Below are 23,168 nucleotides of genomic sequence, written 5' to 3' on the forward strand. Positions count from 1 at the left end.
TCATCATAAGGACACACCTAGCCACAGTGAAGGTTAGGAAATGCTCTTTATATGGAGTAGCCGTATGATAAAAATAAGTGACTCTCCTACTGTAGAGAGTAGGACATGCTTTGGAGACAACAAGAGGCCATGTAATTTCACTTCTTAGAGCACATGCTGCCTGTCTGGGGGAAATTCCTTCTGTGTCCTTAAGTCCTCAGTTGTGTAGAGACCCCACAGGCATCTGTCCTGAGCACGGAGAAAACAAGGACATGCTAGGCATCTGATGGGAGTTATCTCTTTAACCCTCCCAAAAGACTCACAGGCTATAAATGATTATTTACCCATTTTAGAGATGAAGAAACTGAGAGGCAGCATCCAGACCAAAGAAAGGGTAGCCTACTGTGAGTGGTCATGTGTCCCCAAGGGCCATAGGTGAAAGGCCCATGTTCAAGATCCTGAGGGCCCTTTAAGCCTAGCACTTCCTGTTTCCCAGTGTTCTTTCCACTGCCGACCAGAATCTTCTACCCAAAGGGCTGCCTTTCCCTCTGCCTTAGGCTCTCTCTCCTGCCAGGCTCTTTGGCCAGATCCTCAGACCTCTATCTTCCTCGCTCACAAAACTAATTTTCCTTGTGCATCCTTCTCAAGAGTACTTCCTGGTTCAACTCTCTTTAAGTTAAATTGTATAAATTGGAAGAGCTTGTCGACTTCAGGATATTTCTACTTTACGCCAGTGCAAAATGGCAGAAATAAAGATGTATAAAGCCTGGACTCTTTATTTTTTTTTCCTTGCTCCAAATGGAAAGAGGAGGAGCTGGGGACGTAGCTCAGGTGATAGAGTACTTGTGCCCCCTGTGCGCAAAGCCCTGGATTTGATTCTCCAGTACCACATAAAAGAGGCATGGTGGCCGCCTGCAATCTGAGCACTCAGAAGGCAAAGGCAAAAGGATCAGAAGTTCAAAGTCCCCCTCAGCTACATAGCCAGTTCAAGGCCAGCGGAAAGACAGAAGAAAAGAAACAGAGAGAGAGAGAGAAAGAGAGAGAGAGAGAGAAAGAGAGAGAGAGAGAGAGAGAGAGAGAGAGAGCCAAATTGAGTGGTGCAGACCTTTAATCTCAGCACTTGAGAAGCAGAGGTGAGTGGACGGGTGTGGCTTCAAGGCCAGCCTGACCTACAGAGTGAAACCCTGTCTCCAAAAAGAAAGGGAAAAAATAATAAAGAAAAGAGAGGGGAAGGAAGGGAAAGAAGAAAAGAAAAAGAAATGAGAAGCACAGTAGAGAGACCGGCAGCAAAATGGAGCTTGAAAAATGATCTCCAGCCCGTGCGGTGCCTCGTGAATCTCAGGTCACTGTTGGCACGTCTGACTCACTGGCCGTACCCCAGGCAAAGAATCCAAGGCTAAGAGTGTAGTCTTCGTGTGTGTATTGCCCAAGAGGATGTGTAGCCACGGAACGTTGTTGAATGCTTGTAGAATACTGTCAAAGACTTGATGGATCCATCAGCGAGCGGTGCTGACGTCACTGGTTTTGCTGCCTTTCGCCAGCAGTTATCGTTCTGTTTTATAACCTATGTTTTAATAATTCCTCAGCATCCAGAAGCCCAAGGAGTTGTTATCTCCTCCTGCTACCTCTGCGGCCATCCCTCCAGCAGCCCAAGGCCAGCCCAGAGTGTCCACCGTCCAGCAGGTACATGAAGCTAGGTCGAACCCCAGTGACCATGACCACCTTGTGTAATCCTCTGTTGTAATCTGTCGTTGAGATAACTGCTTTGTCCTTCTGCTGCACGAGCTCATTGCTTCCGGTGGCCTTGGGAACCTAGTCTGCTCCTGGGGAAAACATCATAGGCAAAGGGATCCTTGACAAGTTAGTCTCTGGCGCCCCCATTTCGTAAAAAGTGCCAATCCTGTGTGAACCAATGGGTGTGTACATCTTAACTTTACTCCATGGAACTTGGAATAATTCTACTTCCTAAGGCAAGCAGGAAGTTGTTTTTTTTTTTTTTCAAAAAATAAACAAGACTCACCCCTTTCAAGTTGATGATAATGTTTATTGTAAAACAATGTATAGAAGCATATAAAGTAAATCTTTAATCAGAGCTGGAGAGGTGGCTCAGTGGTGAAGATGGAGTATTGCTTTTGCTCAGGACCCAAATTCAATTTCCAGCGCCTACTTTGGGCAGCTCACAACCAACCATAATTCTAGTTCCTGGGGATCCAGCTGCCTCTTGTGGCATCCATGGGCACCTACAGGTGTGTGCACAGAGATACATACCTATACATATATAATTGAAACTAAAATAAAATCTTTAAAGAACCCACCGACTTTAGTCAAGCTTGTGTCTCTACACCCCTACCCTCAGGTGAATCTCCTGTCAATAGTAATCATTGCTAGGAGAGACTTCCAGGCGTTTTCTATTCATATATAAAAATATCCATGTATGCATGTACTTTAAAACATGAAATTATACTTTCTAAATGTATTTGCTGCATGTCAATGATAATCTACATAAATATATTTTGATGTATTGATCTACACCTTAAAAATATTGAGGATTACTTATCTAACCTCTTCAGTAATGCAGCGGGTCAACTTTGAGTCCAAATCCATTGGTCTTTAAACAGTGATTTGTGTAGCCCCTAGGGACTTGATGAGCCCTCTTCAGATTAGGGCTGGTTACCTGGACCCATACGGTGTGGGGGAAGTGTAACTTTACAGCCAGCCTGACCTCAGAAGAAATGCAGTCGGCTCAGTCAGCAATCTCAAGTCTAAGATTCATGAGTTTAGAAAAGACTGGTCTTTTGATTTGAGATTAATTTTCTATAGCGAAATCTGTAGATTTGTTATCTCAGTCTGTCCACGCAGCAACCTTGGTGACAATGAATGTATTGTTGGTTCCCTTCTTACAGTGTCAGAGTCCCACCAACTATTTGCAAGGACTGGATGGCAAGCCAATCATCGCAGCTCCAGTGTTTACCAAGGTAATCAAATAAGACTTCTCTTTCTGTCGGGGCTTTAAACCCCAGGGAACCCAGACAAAGGACCTAAGAGCCTCTGATTTTATCTCAGGATTTGTCTTTTGGAAGTACAGTGGAGGGCTTAAGGGTTTCTGTGTTTGGGTAGTTTCTATGGTTTCATGTCTGGTCCCAGGTTTATTTTATTTTACTTTTTGAGATGGGATCTCACATATCCTAGGCTGGCCTTGAACTTGCTATGTAATTTAAGATAACCTTGAACTTCTGATCTTCTTTACCTCAACCACTTGAGTGCTGAGATTACAGGTGTGTACTGCTATACCCAATTTATTCATTGCTAGGAACTGAACTCAGAGCCTTGTATGTACTAGGCAAGCACTCTGTCAGTTAAACTACATCTCCAACCCTTCTCCAAGTTTCAGATTTCTTTTCTTCTTTGTGCCTTTCCTGGAACTCACTCTGTAGCCCAGGCTGGCCTCAAACTCACATAGATCCACCTGGTTCTGCCTCTGCTTTTTTTTTTTTTTTAACTAAAACAGTTGACAATTTTATTTTTATATTTCACAGTACAAGTGAAAACTGTAAACCCCCCCCCCCTTTTTTTTTTTTCAAGACAGGGTTTCTCTGTGTATCCCTGGCTGTCCTGGAACTCACTCTGTAGACCAGGCTGGCCTGGAACTCATGTGGAGCTGCCTGCCTTTGCCTCCTGGGTGCTGGGATCAAAAGTGTGTGCTTTTGCCGCTGCCCAGCTGCAAACTGCACCTTTTACCCGACTTCTCCCCTCCAGAACTGTTCTCTCCGTTAGGAAGGGGAAAGTCTTCCTTGTCATGCAGCTAGAAAACACTCAGGCTCAGCACCGTGATCGCCTGGTGAAACAGAACAAGAAACACAAAACTGATAGAGCCCTCCCGCTCTTATCTGTCTGGCCGAGTCATGCCAGGCCGAGTGGGCAACCGTCACAGGGCGAGCAGGAGGTCTCCTCATTGGAGGCCCGGGCATCATGGGCATGTGGTGGCCTCAGACCAGGAGCAGGAAGGCCGCACATTGGCATCGTAAGTGGGCCTCACATTTAGGGTGCAGGCATCTTGCCAGGGCAAGGAGGACCCAGGAGACTGGGGAGAGGCTGGGTCACAGCCCCAGCGGAGAAGCAGAACATGGAACTGCTTTGTTGAAATGCAGCGGTCATTTTGTCAATCGGGCTCTAGGCCTGCGCCTGCTCTTCCATCCCTTTCCAGTAGAAGAAGTCTTTCACATTCCCTTTGCATTTCCTACCACTGCAGTGTGGCTTTCTCACGGATGGAGAATCATGGGTAAGATACATATCCCAGTAGTCATAATAAAACTTAGGGATGTTGCCGGGCGGTGGTGGCGCACACCTTTAATCCCAGCACTTGGGAGGCAGAGGCAGGTGGATCTCTGTGAGTTCGAGGCCAGCCTGGGCTACCAAGTGAGTTCCAGGAAAGGCACAAAGCTACACAGGGAAACCTTGTCTCGAAAAACCAAAAAAAAAAAACAAAAAAAAACAAACAAACAAACAAAAAACTTAGGGATGTTGTTCCTCATGGGTAAGATACATATCACGGTAGTCACAAGAAAACTTAGGCATGTTGTTCCTCAGGCCATTGGCTACCTGATTCTTCATTGCCCCAAGTCTCAGGTTCCTAAAGAAAGTTCTTATCATCAGGAAAATGTACTCACTGCTAACCACACTGACCTTTATGGCCATTCTAAAGGTTGTTAAACAGTCACTCCTGGAAATCAGCTGACAAGATTCTGACTACTTGTTCTTCTAGAGATGTGCCCTGACTTTCATGAGGATCTGGTTGTGGGACTTGCCTCTGGTGCTCAAGGAAACAGAGCTAAGTGATCTTAGGAGATTTAACATGAAGCCTGGATTAGGATGAAGAGCTCGCTCTTCTGTTCCGAGGTATTAGTGACTGCAGAGTCACCAAATTCTAAATCACCCAGCCTTTGGATTTTGAACTGGAAAATTCAGTTAGAGATTCTCATTTACAAAGGATAGAAACCAAGGGAGGGCCAGAGAGATTAAACCAAAATTCAGGCAGTGTCGCAGGACTGGTTAATGGTGGAATTAGGAGTAGAAACAAGTTCTCCCACATCTAAGACTATGATTCTTTCTATGTGCAACACACACTGTTGCCCAAGACAGTGAGCTCAAAGGTGAAAAAATAAGTCACACTCGATTTTTTTATATTATAATTTGTCTTCATGATATTTTTCTTCGTATGAATAGCAAATGTAAGCCCCAAAAGATTTTTTATTCCATAAAAAATATAGCTTGAGCCATGGATATTAATTGTGGTTGATTTTGTTCTCTGAGGGTCATTGGTAATGTCTGGAAACACTTTTGGTTGTCACATGAGAGGGTTGTGCTAATGGCATTTGGAAACGTGGTTGAGCACAGTACAGTACTCAGGGTAATAGCCTCCCTGCCACCCTCCCCACACCCCAAAGAATCGTCTAACCCCAAATCTCCAGACTGCCCAAGATAAGGATTTCAAGAAAAAATGGCAAATGTGGTCTTTTCTAGCAGTACTGATACTCTTGCTAGATCCACAACTGTCCTAGAAGGGGAGTTCAGCCATCTTGGATGAGATCATCCAAGATGGCTTCCCAAAATCCACCACGGAGTCTAGAGTAATCCCTGTCTACCCATTTCCCCGTCGATTAGGCACATTTCCTTATGTGAATAAGATACCTCTTTATTTTTTAGTTTCATTTAATAATCTGCCTCTGGTGTTTCAGCCTTACTGTCATAAATGACTGAAAGTAGGAAAACCCCATGTTCTGATTTAGTAGATTCAAGACTATGAAGAGAAGTTGTGGATGCACTGTGTGTGTGTGTGTGTGTGTGTGTGTGTGTGTGTGTGTGTTACAGTTAACAGACCTGTCTTTGTCATCTCTTATTGACACTGCTAAGCCACCTAGCCTTAAGAGACAGCATAAAAGTGACACAGAAGTAAAGCATTTGTTATGTCCATTCATCACAGGTTAGAGACAGTGCCGACTCAAAAGGTAGCGGAACCACCAAATACCCTGGTGGTCCCCATAGTCTCCTTTCTGCCCATTCTCAGCACCCACCACCACTAAGTTCCACATCTTAAGTATGCAAAGATTCTTATGACCCAGAGCAACATGCCTTGTACATTCCTCACTGGTAAAGCTGTTTGTATGTTAGGTTTTTCCCAATCACCCTGAAAGCTATGTGTAATGTGCAGATAGAAGTTTAAAAGGTGAAGTCTGGCACATTGATGCTTGCCTATAATCCTAACAATCAGGAGGCTGAGACAGAAAGAGTCTGTTCAAGGCCAGCCTGGGCTACATAGAAAGACCCTCTCTCAAAAACTAAGTTTAAAAGCTTTCTCTCTCTCTCTCTCTCTCTCTCTCTCTCTCTCTCTCTCTCTCTCTCTCTCTCTCTCTCAAGTCTGGTTTCAGAGTGTAGTTCAGTGGTTAGGTATTTATCTAGAAAGCACAAAGCCCTAGCTTTGGCCCTCAACACAAGAGGAGAAAGAGGAGGAGGAGAGAGAGAATCAGTCAGATAGGACCCTTTAATATTCTTTATATTTAATTCAAAGCATCCATTTTAACTGCTTTACTGAGGTGACTGTGAGTGCCTCTCTCTGATTAGATATTCTGGTTGGCAGATACATATGCTTTTGACAAATAAAAATGAGAAAATGAATTGATCATCAGATACAGTGAAATCTATAAAAATATTAGCCTGCTGGTGGGAAACCAGCTCTTGGTACACAGACACAAACACAGAGAAGCCTTTCTCTGCCCTCTGAATGTGAGCTCTTGCCTCCATAAATGGGATTGTCCAGGGACATGGGGCACCAGGATAGGCCGGGGTTCAGATTCCAGAGGGATTTATCAGCTGCAGCGTGCTTGCGTTAGTCCCCGTCAGTGAGGGCAGGATTGAGGTCACAGTCACTGCCAGGGTCATTAGCGAATTTCTGAGTCACAGTTACCAAGGATGGTATTTCGCCACCGAGCAATGAGAGCAGGTGATTTGCATACGTCTGTCCAGGTTATTCTGTCTCTGTTTGTCTCTTCAGGGACTTCTGAAGGTTTGAGTGAAAAGGAGACTTGCCCGGCCACGGTGACAGGGTTAAGAGCGGACTGTGGGGTTCTGTACGGGTTTACTCACAGAGGGTGCCTGTGCCCTTCCTTTTCTTATATTGAGTAGGTGCTTGAGAATGCTAGGCAAGTGCTCTGCCCCTGACCTACATCCCTGGCCCCCTTTTTGTTGTTGTTGTTTTAGACAGAGCCCCCTGTAGCCCAGGTTGACCTCGAACTCTGTAAGTAGCAGTGTTTGACTTTGAACTCTTGGGCCTCCTGGATGCCAGGGCCACAGGCATTCGTGACCACACTTGGTTTATTCAGTCAATCAAACCCAGGGCTTTGTGCCTGCTAGGCAACCTCTCAAGCAACTGAGTTACATCCTTAGGCCACCTATGTTTGGTTTCTTTCTTTTTTTTTTTTTTTAGATTTATTCATTTATTGGGGGTTGGGGTGTGTACAATACATGCATGAGGTTAGAGGCACGTTACAGGCATCGGTTCTGTCCCTCGACCATGTTATGTTCCAGGGATGGGACTGAGGTTGTCGGTGTTGAGGGCGAGCGCCCTTCCCCACTGAGCGTCCCGCCCGCCCTCCTATGTTTTGAAACACTCTGTGTGTGGTGTGAGACCACCCTTCCTCCTGTTGACAACATCAAAAACACTTCACACAGCTTACCAAGAGAACAGCACTCACACTTCTGGAGTGTGGAGGGGGGGAGGTGACCAAATTAGAATCTTGCTCCTGTCGCCTCCCACTCAATGGCAGCTGCCCTGGCGAGTTTTCAAGGCTGTGGCAGCCCCGGCTCTGGCTGCTTCAGCAGTAATTTGAAGAGTGTAAGGGGGCAGGGGAAGTGAGAATTTGAAGAGCACCACATTATATAACAGCAGAGGCAGGAAACCCCGAAATAACTGGGCCAGTGGCCAGATCCAGATTTCTGAGGACTTCAGGGTCTCTCTTCCCAACCCACCAAACCCAGAAACTTACCTTTGCTGGGGTACCTGTGACAACCAAGTGACAAAGGGTCTTCTGTCTAGTTTTTTGTTACTTTTTTTTTCAGTGTGTGTGTGTGTGTGTGTGTGTGTGTGTGTGTGTGTGTGTTGTACACGTCACAGCCCAAGTGCGGAGGTCATAGGACAACTTGTGAACTTGTGGGAATCAGTTTTTTCCTTCTATCATGAAAGTCCTGGGATTGAACTCAGATCCTCAAGCTTGGTAGCAAGACCCTTTACCTGCTGACCCATATCACCATCTCCCATTGGTCTATATCAGTAAACCTTTCTGGGCCAACTCCAGCCTAAGGCACTGTACACACACACTTACGTCATGCCCAAAGGTGCAGGAACATGTGGATTAAAAAAAATAATAATAACAAAATGAACCTTGGAGCTATTCTTAAAATATTTATGTATTTTATGTGTATGAGTGTTTTGTCCGCAAATATGTATATGTATCCCATGCATGCCTGGTGTCCAAGAAGGCCTGAAGAGGGCATCAGATCCCCCAGAACTGGAGTTACAGACAGTTGTGAGCCATTATGTGGATGCTGGGAATCAAACCCAGGTCCTCTGTAAGAACAAGTTCTCCTAACTGATCATGTATTTTAACCAACAAGAGGCATGCTTTTTCTGAAGGTATCATTGCATTCTGTCTGCCAGCCAAGAACCTCTGAGCAGGGGAACCCACGTTTGTAACCCCTGACACAGGGCAGGGCAAAGCAGGCATGTGGTCAGATTTATTCTGTGGTAAATACTTCTATTTCTGGAAGCTTCTGGAAGAACAGAAACAATGGCCCTGTGCAGGCTGGCCACGGAGCCCCTCCAGACGGTCGGGTCTGTAGTGAATAAACTCCAAGATGATCTGTATGGTGGCAAATGTGGCAGATTTGTACTTTGGACACTGTTTTTACCTCAGGAGGCTGTGGACTTTTGACTGTGGTGACTTCAGTTCAGATCCATAATTTCCAGTAAAGATTAACTCAGCCTTCCTCAGCTGAGGACTGACTGATTCATCCTCCTCACCTTTAGTGAACTGAGATGAACATGATCCGAGTCTGGGCTGTTAGGATATATTACTACGCCAGGGGACCCCGTGGGTATCCCGCGAGTGCAGGGAAGCGTGCTGGGCAGATGGGCTGGCGAGCATGGCAGCGGGGCGGCGGGTGGACATGCACAACCCAGACGCTACTACATCCGTGTGGAAAGTTTATTATAATAGAGAGATAAAGAGGTAGAGAGACTGGAAGAGGGAGACAGAAAGGAGAGAGGGAGGGAGAGAGAGAGAGAGAGAGAGAGAGAGAGAGAGAGAGAGAGAGAGAGAGAGGGAGGGAGGGAGAGGGAGGGAGGGAGGGAGGGAGGGAGGGGGGTCGAGCGGCACACACCTTGTGGGAGCGGAGGGAGAGGAGAAATGGGTAGAGTTTTTCCTTAAAAAGAGACTTTTATTTCAGGACACAGGACAGCACCAAGGGGCGGGATCCGAATATTAGCATGGGCACCGTCTGTGTATTGCCTGTATTTCGTTACTATAACAAACTACCAAAGGCTGGGTCCTTTACACAGGAGAGAGGTGTGTTTATCTTACAGTTTGGGGGTTCCAGGGATATAACAACGGCATAGGCTTAGCTCTGGTGAAGATGTTGAGGAGGATGGTAAGACAATGGTGGGAAAGAGAGAGAGGGGAGAGAATCATGCATCCAGACAGGAGGCGGGATTTTAAAAGGAGAAAGGAGAGGGCCGGAGAGATGGCTCAGTGGTGAAGAGCCCTTGCTGTTCTTCCAGAGGACCTATGTTCTCTTCCCAGCACCCACATGGCAGTTCATAATCATTCCATAATTTCATGGAAACTCCATTTCCAGGAGATCCAATAGCATCCTCTGGCCTCCCTGAGCACCAGGCAGACATATATTTAGGCCAACACCATACATAACAACCTTTTTGAAAAAGAAATAAAGAGAAAAGGAGCTGGTAATGCAGGTCCCATTGCCTCTTAACACTGTTAAACTGGGGAACAAGCTTCCAGCGTGTGAACGTTTGGGAAGACACATTTTTTAAAATTTATCTATTTATTTTACATCCTGGCCTCAGCCTCCCCAACCCCCCATTCTCTCCTCCCAGTCCCTTCCCCTATCCCCTTCCCTGCTCCCAGCCCCCAATCCCCTCCTCTTCCATCTCCATCCAGGAAAGGGCAGGGGGAGACACATTTTAATCCAAAATCAGTACCACACCATAAGAAGACACCTAAGGTCTACAACTGTGGTAAATGAAGCGTCCTCTGCACTGCGTCCTAACGGCTTAACTAATCCGAATGTATGCGGAGCCACACGGGCCATCTCCTTATAGAAGATCACAGATTTTCCAGGCATAATGGTTCATGCCTCTAACCCCAGCCCTCAGGAGATGGAGGCAGGAGGATCAAGAGTTCAAGGTCATCCTCAGCTACCTAACAAGCTTCAGGCCACTTTATCTGAAAAACAAAAGCAACACCAGCAAGCTGTCTTCAGCTGTGGGGGCTGAAGAAATGCCTCAGCAGTCAGGGTCTGGATTCAGAGGACCCAGATTCAGAGGACTGCATCAGGCAACTCCCAACAGCTCGTGACTACAGCTCCAGGGGCCTCAGAGGCCGCTCCACCCCCCCCCCATACATGTAATTAAAAATATATTCTCAAAAAAAGAGAAGAAAAAGATGCTCCGTAGGCAAAGGCGCTTGTCTCCAAGCCTGATGACCTATGTTTGACCTACATGGTGGAGGAAAAGGGCCAACCCCTGCAAACGGTCTTCTGATAACCACCTGTGTGCCATGCTACTCATGAGCCTCTAAACACACATAAAATGCAATAAACTTTAAGAAGAAGAAAAAACAAAAACTCCACCATTTGCAGGATAATGATGGACTTTCAACCACTTTTTTCTAAGTGGCTTGTAAGATCACCCTTGGTTATCTTCCTCCTGAGTGTTGACACTTCTCTTTCCCATCCTAGACATTAGCAGGCCTGCTCTACACTGTGGCATTGTGGGAGTCTTGGCTGAATAGCCTCTCTAGACGGTCCTTCTGCGAGAGTGCTTCGAAGACCCCCGCTGAGAAGTAGTTTAGCAAATGAACTGGGCCACACACCGTGTTAGAACGTGTAGATTGACTTCATTCTCCATATATCCATTTCATGAAACTGCCAAATATCGTTTTCACAATCCCTCTGCCACCACCATTTGTTTGTTTGTTTTTTGTTTTTCAAGACAACAGGATTTCTTTGTGTAACAGTCCTGGCTGTCCTGGAACTCACAGAGATCTGCCCGCCTCTGTCTCCTGAGTGCTGGGGACTAAAGGTGTGCGCTGCCATGCCTGTGGTTTTTGTTTGTTTGTTTTTTGTTTTTTTCCCACCACTATTTTTATTGGGGGGGGGCTGTTGACTTGATTTTCTGACTTGTTTACCTCAGAAGTAATGAAAACTCCCTTACATATTAATTCCAGAAAGATGTTGAACTGCCACTCTGGTTTTCAATAGGCACCAAAGTTGACATTTTAGCACAGAATTTTCTCCAGAGGTCAGGGAGAGGACATTGCATTCAGCACATGGATGTCGCATGCCTTCTATCTTGTCCTTATAAGATGGACTGGGGAAATGAGGAATAATTAGATTTTTTTTCAATCCAGTAGCACTTTTACTAATTCATAAACCACTCGGTGTTATTCAGGTCACGAATGATTTCAGCAAATTTGGCACCACATAAAGAACCAAATACTGAAGTTGAACTACAGCGCCCCCTGGCAGTCACTGCTGGGCTCGGTCAGGCCAGAGTTCTACCTTTGGACTTTGGGACAAGACCTTGTCATCTACAAAACTGTGCAGTTGACCAAAATCACCCCACTTTGTAATATTTTTAAGTAGATTAATCTTTTTTTTTGTGTGTGTGTGTGTGTTAGGCATTACTCATAACTGTTTGCAGGGATGTGTGCGTCTATGCATCACTAGAAAAGGGTTATAAATGTGTCAGGGCAAGGCACAGAATATTATAAGTTTTGTTTAGACAAGAACTGAAGAAAAATTTAAAGGAGTGAACGACAAAAGAAAAAGAAAGAAAACTAACAAATGAAAATAGAAATTACTAAAAAAAATATCTTTACTCAATGTTTGACCTACACTTAATAAATTTGATTAGCACTTAAATGGAGGTAAATGCAAGAAGTAATGAAGAAAGAGTCCTGGAGGGGTTGGATGCTGCTGTCTTTCAAACTAGACTCGGAGTATACTCACTGAGTTGAAGCTGTCTGTCGGAGATGTGGAAAGAATCCAGGGGTGGAGACAGTGTCCCTAAAATCCAGCAGTAGGATACAGTCCCCAAGCACATAGGTGATAACGTACTCCTCTTGTCCCAGATGCTACAGAACCTGTCAGCCTCTGAGGGGCAGCTGGTTGTCTTCGAGTGCAGAGTAAAAGGAGCCCCGTCCCCGAAAGTCGAGTGGTACCGAGAAGGGACCTTAATAGAGGACTCTCCGGACTTCAGGATCTTACAGAAGAGTGAGTGGATGCTTTTCTGATGGTCTTACATTTTTAAACAAGTGTTTCATATGGGTTTGTTTTTCTGTTTTTAAACAACAAATTAAATAGATAGTAGAAAGCTAACATAAAGGGGCTGGAGACATGCCTCAGCAATTAAGAGCACTGGCTGCTCCTCCAGAGGACCCGGGTTCAATTCCATGAGAAGGCTTACAACTGTCTGTAACTCCAGTTCCAGGGCATCTTACGCCTTCTTCTGGCCTCTGTGGGTACTACAAACACAATGTACACAAACATACCTACAGGCAAAACACCCACACAAAAAACATCTTTTTAAATTCTTTAAACATAAAAATCACTTTAAGAATTAATCTCCTGCTGGGCGGTGGTGGCGCACGCCTTTAATCTCAGCACTCAGGAGGCAGAAGCAGGTGGATCTCTGTGAGTTCGAGGCCAGCCTGGGCTACCAAGTGAGTTCCAGGAAAGGCACAAAGCTACACAGGGAAACCCTGTCTCGAAAAACCAAAAAAAAAAAAAAAAAAAAAAAAAAGAATTAATCTCGTAAGAATAAATTGTATTAATATATTGGTATATATTCTCCAAGGTTTCTCCATACATATTTTTAATTAAAAAAAAATGAGTCAAATACATATATTTTTTGTAATTGATTTTGCTTTTTGAGACAGGGTCTCACTGTGTAGCTCTGGCTGACCTGGAATTATGTAGACCAGGCTGGGCTTGAACTTAGAGATTCTCCTGCCTCTGCCTCCCAAGTGTTGAGACTAAAAGCATGTTCCACCATGCCCGTCTATAATTGATTTTTTTTACACAAAAGTTCATAGATATCTTTCCATATTAATAAAGTTTTCTTACTTTTATTATTTTAAATCTTAGTTGCACTTATTTATTATATGTGCATCTGTGTGTGTGGATATACATACTACAGCACACCTGTGAGGTCAGGGGACAATTTGCAGGAGTAGTTCTCCACTTTCACCGTGTGTGTCCTATGGACTGAACTCGGGTGACCAGCCTTGGTGACAAGTGCTTTTACCCACTGAGCCATTTTGACACCCATAATTATAGTTTTTTTCTTTCTTGCAGTAGTAAGGATTGAACCCAGGACGTCTTGCGTGCCAGGCAAGAGCCCTACCACTAAGCTATATACAAGTTTTGTTACCTTTAAAACTAGTATAAGTCATGGGCCAGTGAGATGGTCAGCAGGTAAAGTCTCCTGCCTTTAAGCCTTAAGACCTGAGTTTGATCCTGGGATCCACAGGATGGAAGGAAAGAGCACATTCCTGCACATTGTCCTCTGACCTCCGCCTGAGTGTTGTGGCTTATACTATAGATAGATACATACATACATACGTAGATGCATAGATAGATACATAGATACATAGATGCTAGTCCTTCTGAATCCCAGTTCCCTTTGGCATTCTTCCTTGTCTGGGGGCCTGAAGCTTCTGTTCTCTGTGTGAATCCAGGTGTGCTGCAAAATGAAGCAGCATTTAGCAGTTCTCCAGCTGCCCCTCTGTGACCTTATTGAGGTCACTGGTACTTGGGTCACTACTTAACCTTGACAGATTGTCCTTATCACATCACCCCCAAGTAAACAAGACCCTGAGACTCTCCAGGGAGCTTTGGATGGAAATACAGCTTTTCAGTAAAGTAGATGCTCACAACCTTTTGTTTTTTTTCTCCCTTTAGAACCCCGATCCATGGCAGAGCCAGGTAAAGATCGTCCCAACTATAACTTATTGATGTGTGATGACTGGTTTGAGATACACATATGTTGTAATTGTTCTAAAATTGTTAAAATAGTCAAGGAAAGGTGAAAATTAAAAATTCTAGAAAGATCCAAATGAACTCAAGCTGTTATTGTTGAAGGGGGGAGGAGGGAGCATGTTCAAATTTGCATATCAATTTAACATCTGATAAGAATATAGTTAAATCTTTTGCATTTTCCTGGGGATATTTTCCCTTTGACCATTGCTCCCACTCATTTCATGCCCTCCTCAAAACTGGGCTTGGAATTTCTTTGACGCCAATTCCAATCCCACAGCCTTTGTGTCTCAAACTTAATGGATGAGAGGCTGGGAATATCAATAATTGAGAACACTTGTCTGGCTTACTCAAAGCCATGGGTTTGATCCCCAGAACCAATCAAAATAAAGTAAAGAAAGAAAGAAATTTATAGAGATTGAATAAAATGTGTGTGCTGTTTCTTGACTTGGTTTTGGGGAATACCAAAATAGAAGCGAGAGTCATGAAGCATTTGTGAGTCATGTACACACCAGAGGCCTCAGGCTGTATTTGTAACTGGGTGAGGAGATTGTTCAAAATTTTATTGCAATTCTCTTCGGAGAGCACAGATATTCCAGAAGTAAGCACAGAACATCCGTATTGCACACCTACACTAGACCATAGGGCATATAATAAAGACAAGGGTTCTTTCTTGTAAGGACTAACCAGTACTGTTTGCCATGGCCTCCTGGGAATTCCTTCTACAACAGTGGTTCTCGTCCTTCCTAATGTTGTGACCCTTTAATACAGTTCCCCATGTTGTGGGGACCCCCACCAACCATAAAAGTATTTTCCTTGCTACTTCATAACTGTAATTCTGCTACTGTATTTACATTATGAATCATAATGTAAATATTTGTGTTTTCCGATGGTCTTAGGTGACCCCTGGAAAAGGGTCATTTGACCCCCCCAAATTGCAACCTGTAGGTTAAAACCACTGTTCTACAAGGTTCTAGTTGACCTAACTCAGTCATCACGAAGTACTGAGATGCCAAGCTTCCCCTAATACTACTGCTTTAGTAATTTCATTTTAATGACCCTGCTCTTCTCTGGTTTTCAAAGAGTATTTAACTGTATTAATTTTAGGTTCTAGTCATGTCTGAGAATTACCTTAAGTCACTCTCAAGACTTCATGTCGTGTATCAGGCTAATCCATGGGAATGGCTATGGTGTTACAAAGGGAGACTCACTTCGATCTCCTCTCGCTTGGAGTTTCTATTTCTCTATCAGCTAATTGCTGCTGCTTCAACAAAGCATTCATACACGGTCCAATTTTTTGTGCTGCTGGGGATCAAACCCAGGACCTCATGCATGTTAGGCATGAGCTTTCCCGCTGAGACATACACCGCCCCAAGCCCTTCTGCCCAATTTTAAACTGTGGCCTTTGTTTAAAATTATCTCACTGGGAAATTTCCCCATGAAAATAATGAGGGACTGGGGTTTGGAAAACTATTTCATTAGTTTTTCTGTTTCACACACACTTCCTTTGACCCCGCTAATTTGTGTTTGTGACTTTTGACAAGTTTATTGTTAGTCTAATTGTCATCTGGATGGACAGTAGAAACAGAATGTGCATTATGTGTAACCACTGGTCTTGGCTCCCCCTAGTAGGCAACTGCTGAAGAGAATAAGGAATCGGGAGTTTGAGGCACACCTGCGCTGCACCTTTGGAGAATGTAGCTCAGTGGTTAGAGGGTTCCCCTGGTGTTATGTGCAACACATTATCACAAAACCTTCATGAGCTGTTGGTTTTACGTCTTTGGACATTTTCAGCCTCCTAACGGGTCAATCTGATCCAATAGTTATTGGGTGCAGCTGTTTTCAAAGAATTAATTAACTCCTTACATCAACGTTTATAGAATCGTCATTTGGTGTCATTTAGTCTCAGCGTTCTGTCCCCGTGGTTAAGTCATTCACATTTCTGTCTTACCGGCATACAGAGGAAATCTGCACTTTAGTCATCGCTGAGGTGTTTTCGGAAGATTCTGGATGCTTCACCTGCACCGCCAGCAACAAATACGGCACAGTGTCCAGCATTGCCCAGCTGGATGTGAGAGGTGAGTGCTCCCTAGCAGTCAGACTGTGAGTGTGAACTTCAGAGTCTTTTTGTTTGTTTGTTTTGAGACAGGATTTCTTTGTGAAGCCTTGACTCTCCTGGAACTTGCTCTGTAGTCTGTAGTCCAGGCTGGCCCCTCTGCCCCCCCAGTACTGAGATTAACGGTGTACACCACCACGGCCCGGCCCAGAGTCATCTTTTCTTCCAGATTCACATATGAATCATAAAGATTTAAATTACTCACAGTGGCAAGTATGCAGTCAAGGCCTGATGTGGAAAGGCAATATGTGTAAGACTGGCTAAAAAAAAAAAAAAAAGATTTAAACTGGGGCCTGGAGAAATGACTCAGCAGTTAAGAGCACTGGCCTAGTCTTCCAGAGGACCTGGGTTCAATATCCAACACTCACAAGATGGCCTCACAACCATCTGTAACTCCAGTTCCAGGCTATCCACCACCCTCTTCTGGCCTCTAAGGGCACTGCATACATGTGGTGCATATACATACATACAAGCAAAGTATTTGCACATAAAATAAAGTATCTTTGAAAATTTTTAATTATTAAGAAAATTGTTCTGGGGGGAGGGGGCTGGTGGGAAGATGGCTCAGCAGCTAAAGGTACCTCCCACCAAGCCTGACTGACTCAGTTCAGTCCCTGAGACCCACACAGGGGAAGAAGAACGCCGATTCCAGCAAGTTGTCCTCTGACCTCCACACTCCTGCCTTGGCATGCCTGTATGACGGTACACACACATGCACAAAAATAAAATAATAACAACAGTAAAGAGAAAAATGTTCCTGTGGCTGGAGATTATAGTTCAGCTGGTAAAGCTCTTGCCTAGCATGCATGATGCCCTGGGTTCCTTCTCCAGCCCCACCTAAACCAGGCCTAATGGTGCACACCTGTAATCCCAGCACTGGGGACATGAAGACAGGAGGACCAGGAGTCCAAGGTCTTTGGCAACAGAGTGAGTTCAAGGCCAGCCTAGGATACGTGAGACCCCATCTCCAAAAAAAGTTTATGGACAATGTCTAGTTTTCCAGTTCTTATGCCACTTACAGCCACAGACAGCCTCCTCAGGGGCCTGCTGTCATTCCACACTTCCTGAGAAAGCGGCTCCCTGGCCTTATATAAACTTCTCAAGTTCTTAAGAGTACTTCAAGGGGCTGGAAGATAATTCAGCATAAGTGCTTGCTTCATAAACTTGAGTACCTGAGTTCAGTGCCCTGAATCGACATATAAAAGTCAGGCATGGTTGCCTAGGTTTGTAATCCCTGGGCTGGAGCAAAAGGGCGGATCTCTGCAACTCAATGACCACACATACCTGGAGTTGTCCTTTGGCTTCCACATGAATACACACACACACACACACACACACACACACACACACACACACACACACACGTAAAACACACAGAACGTAGCCAGGTGTGGTAGCATATGCCTTTTATCCCAGCACTCAGGAGGCAGACAAATCTCTGAGTTTGAGGTCAGCCTGGTCTACAGAGTGAGTTCCAGGACTACACAGGAAAACCCTGTCTTGAAGCAAAACAAAACACAGAACTCTTAGATTCCAGAGGTAGGGGATTCAGGGAATCAAGCCCACATCCTCAAATAAACTAAGCATGTATTCCACACTGCTACATGCACGGTTGTGTACTCCAACGTTCAATTCAGTTTCCCCCACATCCTCTCCACCCTTGAATGCTCCAGACTTGGCCTGTTTTTGGTAAGCATCTTCCTGTATGCTCCTTTCCATGCATGGATGTTTCCCTACCTGTATGCACACCCCAGCTCAAGGTGACAACAGTTCCAGCTCAGTCCTGTTGGTGGTCTCCAGCTCAAGGTCTCTAATTGTCCTTTCAGGAAATGAAGACATCAGCGATAATGGGGCTCTTCCCCCAGCCAACTCAACCACTAGCCTGGCTGGGACTGAGCAACAGCCCTCCCCACCCAACCCAGAGCCTCGTTCTGAGGAACCACCCCCTAAACCCAAACTGGAAGGGGTCCTGGTGAACCATAATGAGCCCCGTTCCAGCTCCAGGATTGGGCTACGGGTGCACTTCAACCTGCCCGAAGATGACGTGGAGAATGAAGCTTCCTCCGGGAGTGGAGTCGCCAACACCAGCCAGGCCAGACCTGATTCCTTCCCCGAGCGGTTCAACGGACAGGAAGCCAGAATCCCAGAACCGTCCTCGCCTGTCAGAGAACCCCCTCCTGTCCTGGCCAAACCCAAACTGTAAGTAAAGATAGAATGGATAAGTGGGAGTGCTTGTGAGCCTCCTGTGAGCCTGACCTTAAAAATTATAGAGGTTGGGGCTGGCAGGATGGCTCAGTTGGAGAAAGGCGCTTGCCTCACGAGCCTGAAAACCCAGGTTCAATCCCTGGGACCCGTGTGGTAGAAGAAAAGCAACACTCATGAGCATCCTCTGGCCTTCACATACACACACACACACACACACACACACACACACACACACACACACACACATGCACACACACGTACACATACACACAAAATTAAATTTAAGAATGTTAATAGTAGAGTTGGGCTGGGGATGTAGCTTGGTTGTTAGAGTGTTTGCCAAGGACGCAGGAGGTCCAGAGTTTGAGCCCCAACACTACAGCAGGTGAAGTAGGGCACCCCTGTGAACACTTGGTGGGTGGAGCCAAGAGGATCTAAAATTCAAGGTCAACTTCACAAGGAGTCTAAGACCAGCTTGGGCTACATGAGACCTTGCCTCAGACCAAACCAGACAAAAGATAGATCCAGGACAGCTAGTGTTGCTACACAGAGGAACCCTGTCTGGAAACAAACAAACAAAAAAGCAAAAACAACAAAAAAATTACATTTTTTTATTTGTGGGGAGGGAGGGGCCTATGCCCTGGCACCCATATGGAGATCTCACTTGGAACTCTGGTTTTCCACTCTGTCTTTTGTTTTTTGGTTGGGTATGCTTCTCAGAGAAGGGAATTTGGAGATGGGTCAACCAAACAACTCCCTTAGGACCCGCCTTCTCTCTGTAGGGGGTTTTCTCCTCCAGGGACTGTGTCAGGGTGGGTCATTTAAGATTACAAGGAGCCTATTGTTACTGAAAAACCTGAAGTAACAGAGGTGAAACACCTAAGAATTTATTTTTTCTCACATAAAAGGAAGCCTGTGGGGCTGTTCTGACGTTAGGATCTAGTCTCCTTCATCTGCTCTGCCATCACCAGCATGTGCTTCCTTGCTGGGACCTCTCATGGTCAAGATGTCTCATGGTCTAGCCATTGCGTGGTCATTTCAAGAGCAGAAAGAGCACATGGGCAAGAGTCACAGTCTTGGTGTTAGAAGCCTCTTTTAGGGGCCTTGTTAGAGGTCTCACCCAAATTTCTTCTGATTTTATCTCTTTGGCTAGGATTGAGTCACCTGGGTGCGAGCTGCAAAGGAGACTGGGAAATGTAGTCTTTAGTTACACACATTGCAACAGTGAAAAAAACCCAACCCAACCCAAACAAAAAGCATGTTCTTAGCCAGGGATAGTAGCAGACACCTCTGATCTTACCACATGAGAGGTAGAGGGAGAAGTATGGGGTTGGGGATTTAGCTCAGTGGTAGAGTGCTTGCCTAGCAAGCGCAAGGCCCTGGGTTTGGTTCTCAGTTTGAGAGAGAGAGAGAGAGAGAGAGAGAGAGAGAGAGAGAGAGGCAGGAGGATCAGCAGGTCTGGTTGTCCTCAGCTATATAGCAAGTTCAGGGCCAGGCTGGGCTCTATGAGACCCTGTCTCAAAGAAATTCAACCTAATGACAAAAAAAAAAAAAAAAAAAAAAAATCAGCTTCTTTACTAAGCAAAGAATTAAGTAGACAGTGATGTCCGTCATAAGAGACTTCCAATTAAGAAAAGTATTTTTGCAATGTGTGACACCCTCTAAAAATCTAATCCTCCTCACTATATATTCATTTAGTATTCTTTGCCTTTTTAAGTTTCCTCTTAATTGTATTTATGTTCGTATTAGTATAGGTATTAATATACATGCATATGCACACACATACACACCCTCCGTGAACTCACAAGCCTACAACCTTTCCTTACTAGATTAAGAAAAGATTTTACTTAATGTGTATAGGAATTTTGCCTGCATGTATATATGTATGTGTGTGTGTGTGTGTGTGTGTGTGTGCAGTGCCCACAGAAGCTGGAAAAGGGTGTGGAATATCCTGGAACTGGAGTTACAGACAGTTGTGAGCTACCATGTGGGTGCTGGGAATTAAACCTCCAGAAGAACAGCCAGTGCTCTTAACTGCTGAGCCAACTCTCCAAGCCCCTAGTGTTCTTTTTTTTTTTTTTTTTTGACACATAGTAATTGTACAGTTACTGGGTATTGTGTGGCATTTTGATACAGTATATGCACTGTGTAATTGTCAATCCATATAAATCCCAAGGTCAGAGCTCAGCTATCATTTCTCTATTGGGATTTCTCATACTAGTTTTAACCTGCTTGGTTTTCACTGCATAGGCTAGGCATTAAAATACAGGCTCATTTGACCAATGCAGGTGTTTCTGTTTCTTTCTTATTCCATCAGTTAGCTGATGCAGGTGTTTCTGTTCCTTTCTTATTCCATCAGTTAGTCATTCATGTGGAAAACAGAGATAACGTTCATCTTTAAATTACTACGGAAAAGGGGGCTGGCATTTTTCAACACTGTCTACCCAGAGCCAAGATGATTCTCCTTTTGAAATTTGCAGCTTGACTATCAAGTGGTCTGAAGCAGTGTTTCTGTGTATGAATTTTTTTTAAGATTTATTTATTTATTTAATGTACACTGGTGTTTTGCCTCTATATATTCTGTGTGAGGGTGTCAGAGCCCCTGGAACTGGAGTTACAGACAGTTGTGAGCCGCCATGTGGCTGCTGGGAATTGAACTCAGGTCCTCTGAAGAGAAGTCAGTGCTCTTAATCGCTGAACCATCTCTCCAGCCCCAGTGCTTCTGAATTTAAAAAAAAAAAAAAAAAAAAAAAATCTGTCAATGCCTTCCAGCTTGATTGAGGCAGTCTCCACAGATGATTTTAATATACAGAGGTTTGGAAGCCACTGACCCAGACTTAGAGACAGAAACTGAGTTGCCGTTCTTCCTGCCCTTCATCCCTCCATGTCCAGGAAAAAAAAATAATAATAATAAACATTTAAAAAGGAGCAAACTGTCAGACAAAAAGTCAGGAAAAACTAGAAAGCCCATGCTTTGGAGACAAATGTGTCTTTTTGTTGCTATTATTTTGAGAGAGGGTCTCATGTAGCCAAGGCTGGCTTTATATTTACGATGGAGCCCAGGATGGCCTTCTTCTGAGTCTTCTCCCTCTACTTCTTCCTTCCTGCTGGGATTGCAGGTGTGCACAACGACACCCAGTTTTTATGGGGTGCCGGGAATTGAACCTAGGACTTCCTGAGTGCTAGACAAGCATTTCCTATCTCCAGACTCCATGTGAGAGTCACCCAGCTTTGCTCTCAGGTCCCGCCCTGATCCGTGGAGTCAGAAACTCTGGGTAACTTGGAAGTCTGTGTTTTAACCAGGTTCTGAGGCTGGCTAAAATTGAAGAACAGCTGACCTTTATGTAACTATCATAGTGTATAGACTCCTTCCTGCTCCATTTGGCTCCCTGAGCATTGGTGCCTCAGTCAGCCAGGTTGTTTTACAGTCCCCAGCTGGGAGGACTGGTCAAGCGGTGTCCATCTGCTCAGAATTAGTTGTCCTGATCAGCTGGGGAAACACTTAACAACTGACTGGGTGAGAGAACCCTAATAGTTAGAGTTGCCAACTTCTCCCACATGAATTTAGGCCACCAAGAGAAGGCCACTGAGTGGGTTGTTGGGACTGGGTCCATCGCAGACGTCCTTCAGGGCCAGGGAAGAGTTATCACTGGCACACAGTATCCAAAACTGTTGCTAAAACCACCTTCAAGCTTGATACCCGGGCTTATAATTTGACTAATACTTTAATCTCAAAAATTCAAAATCCACAGGCTATGATGCCAGTACACTTGTAATTTCGGCACTCAGGGGACTGAGGCAGGGGGATTGAGAGCTCCAGGTTAGCTGGGGGCGCATAGGAGACCCTGTCTCAAAAGATTAAAGTTAGTATTTTGCATTTTCGCATCACGAGAAAGCCAGCAGCAGTAAAAACTGTTTATTCTTTGCTGAGGAAAACGCAGCAAAGATGTTTCTGCTTCTTAATTTTAATACAATTATTTATTATTTGTATATGTGTATTTGTGTACGTAAGTGTGAGCATGCATGTGCCATGGCATGCCTGTGGACATCAGGGGACAGCTTTGGTAGTCTGGTCTCTCCTTCAGACACATGGATCCCAGGTATAAAATGCAGGTCATCAGGTCTGGCAACATGTGCCTTTACCTACGGAACCATTTCTCTTGTTTCTTAATTGTTTAATCTTTCAATGATGAAGAAATGAAGAAAAAAAAATCTGAGCATAGAGGCACCTGTCTTTAACCCCAGTGCCTTGGGAGGCAGAGAAGTGGATCTCTACATGTTCGAGGCTAGCTTGGTCTACATAAATGAGTTCCAGGCCAGCCAGGAACTATATAAGGGAGAGGCTGTCCTCAAAAGAACAAAATGAACAAAAGAGAAATCAAAATGTTTAATGTTTGTTTGCTTTTCGAGACAGGGTTTCTCTGCATAGTCCTGGCTGTCCTGAACTCGCTCTGTAGACCAGGTTGGCCCCGAACTCAAAGAGATCCACCTGCCTCTGCCTCCCGAGTGCTGTGATTAAGGGTGTGTGGTACCACAGCCC

The 23,168-nt window shown here is 44.8% G+C and overlaps 1 protein-coding gene and 1 pseudogene across 1 annotated transcript in view; one reads left to right on the top strand and one right to left on the bottom strand.

Moving 5' to 3' along the window:
- Mypn (myopalladin) overlaps positions 1-23,168 on the top strand; it is a 74,427-nt gene that overhangs the window by 27,301 nt on the left and 23,958 nt on the right. The window contains exons 4-9 of the mRNA XM_059282250.1: positions 1,566-1,662; positions 2,883-2,954; positions 12,402-12,543; positions 14,233-14,256; positions 16,269-16,385; positions 18,250-18,622. Coding sequence (XP_059138233.1) covers positions 1,566-1,662; positions 2,883-2,954; positions 12,402-12,543; positions 14,233-14,256; positions 16,269-16,385; positions 18,250-18,622 — 825 coding nt within the window. The remainder of the gene's footprint in view (positions 1-1,565; positions 1,663-2,882; positions 2,955-12,401; positions 12,544-14,232; positions 14,257-16,268; positions 16,386-18,249; positions 18,623-23,168) is intronic.
- Positions 3,863-4,317, bottom strand: LOC131893724 (U1 small nuclear ribonucleoprotein C-like; annotated as a pseudogene).

The sequence above is a fragment of the Peromyscus eremicus genome, chromosome 16_21, assembly GCF_949786415.1.
Source record: "Peromyscus eremicus chromosome 16_21, PerEre_H2_v1, whole genome shotgun sequence".
Taxonomy (NCBI): Eukaryota; Metazoa; Chordata; class Mammalia; order Rodentia; family Cricetidae; genus Peromyscus; species Peromyscus eremicus.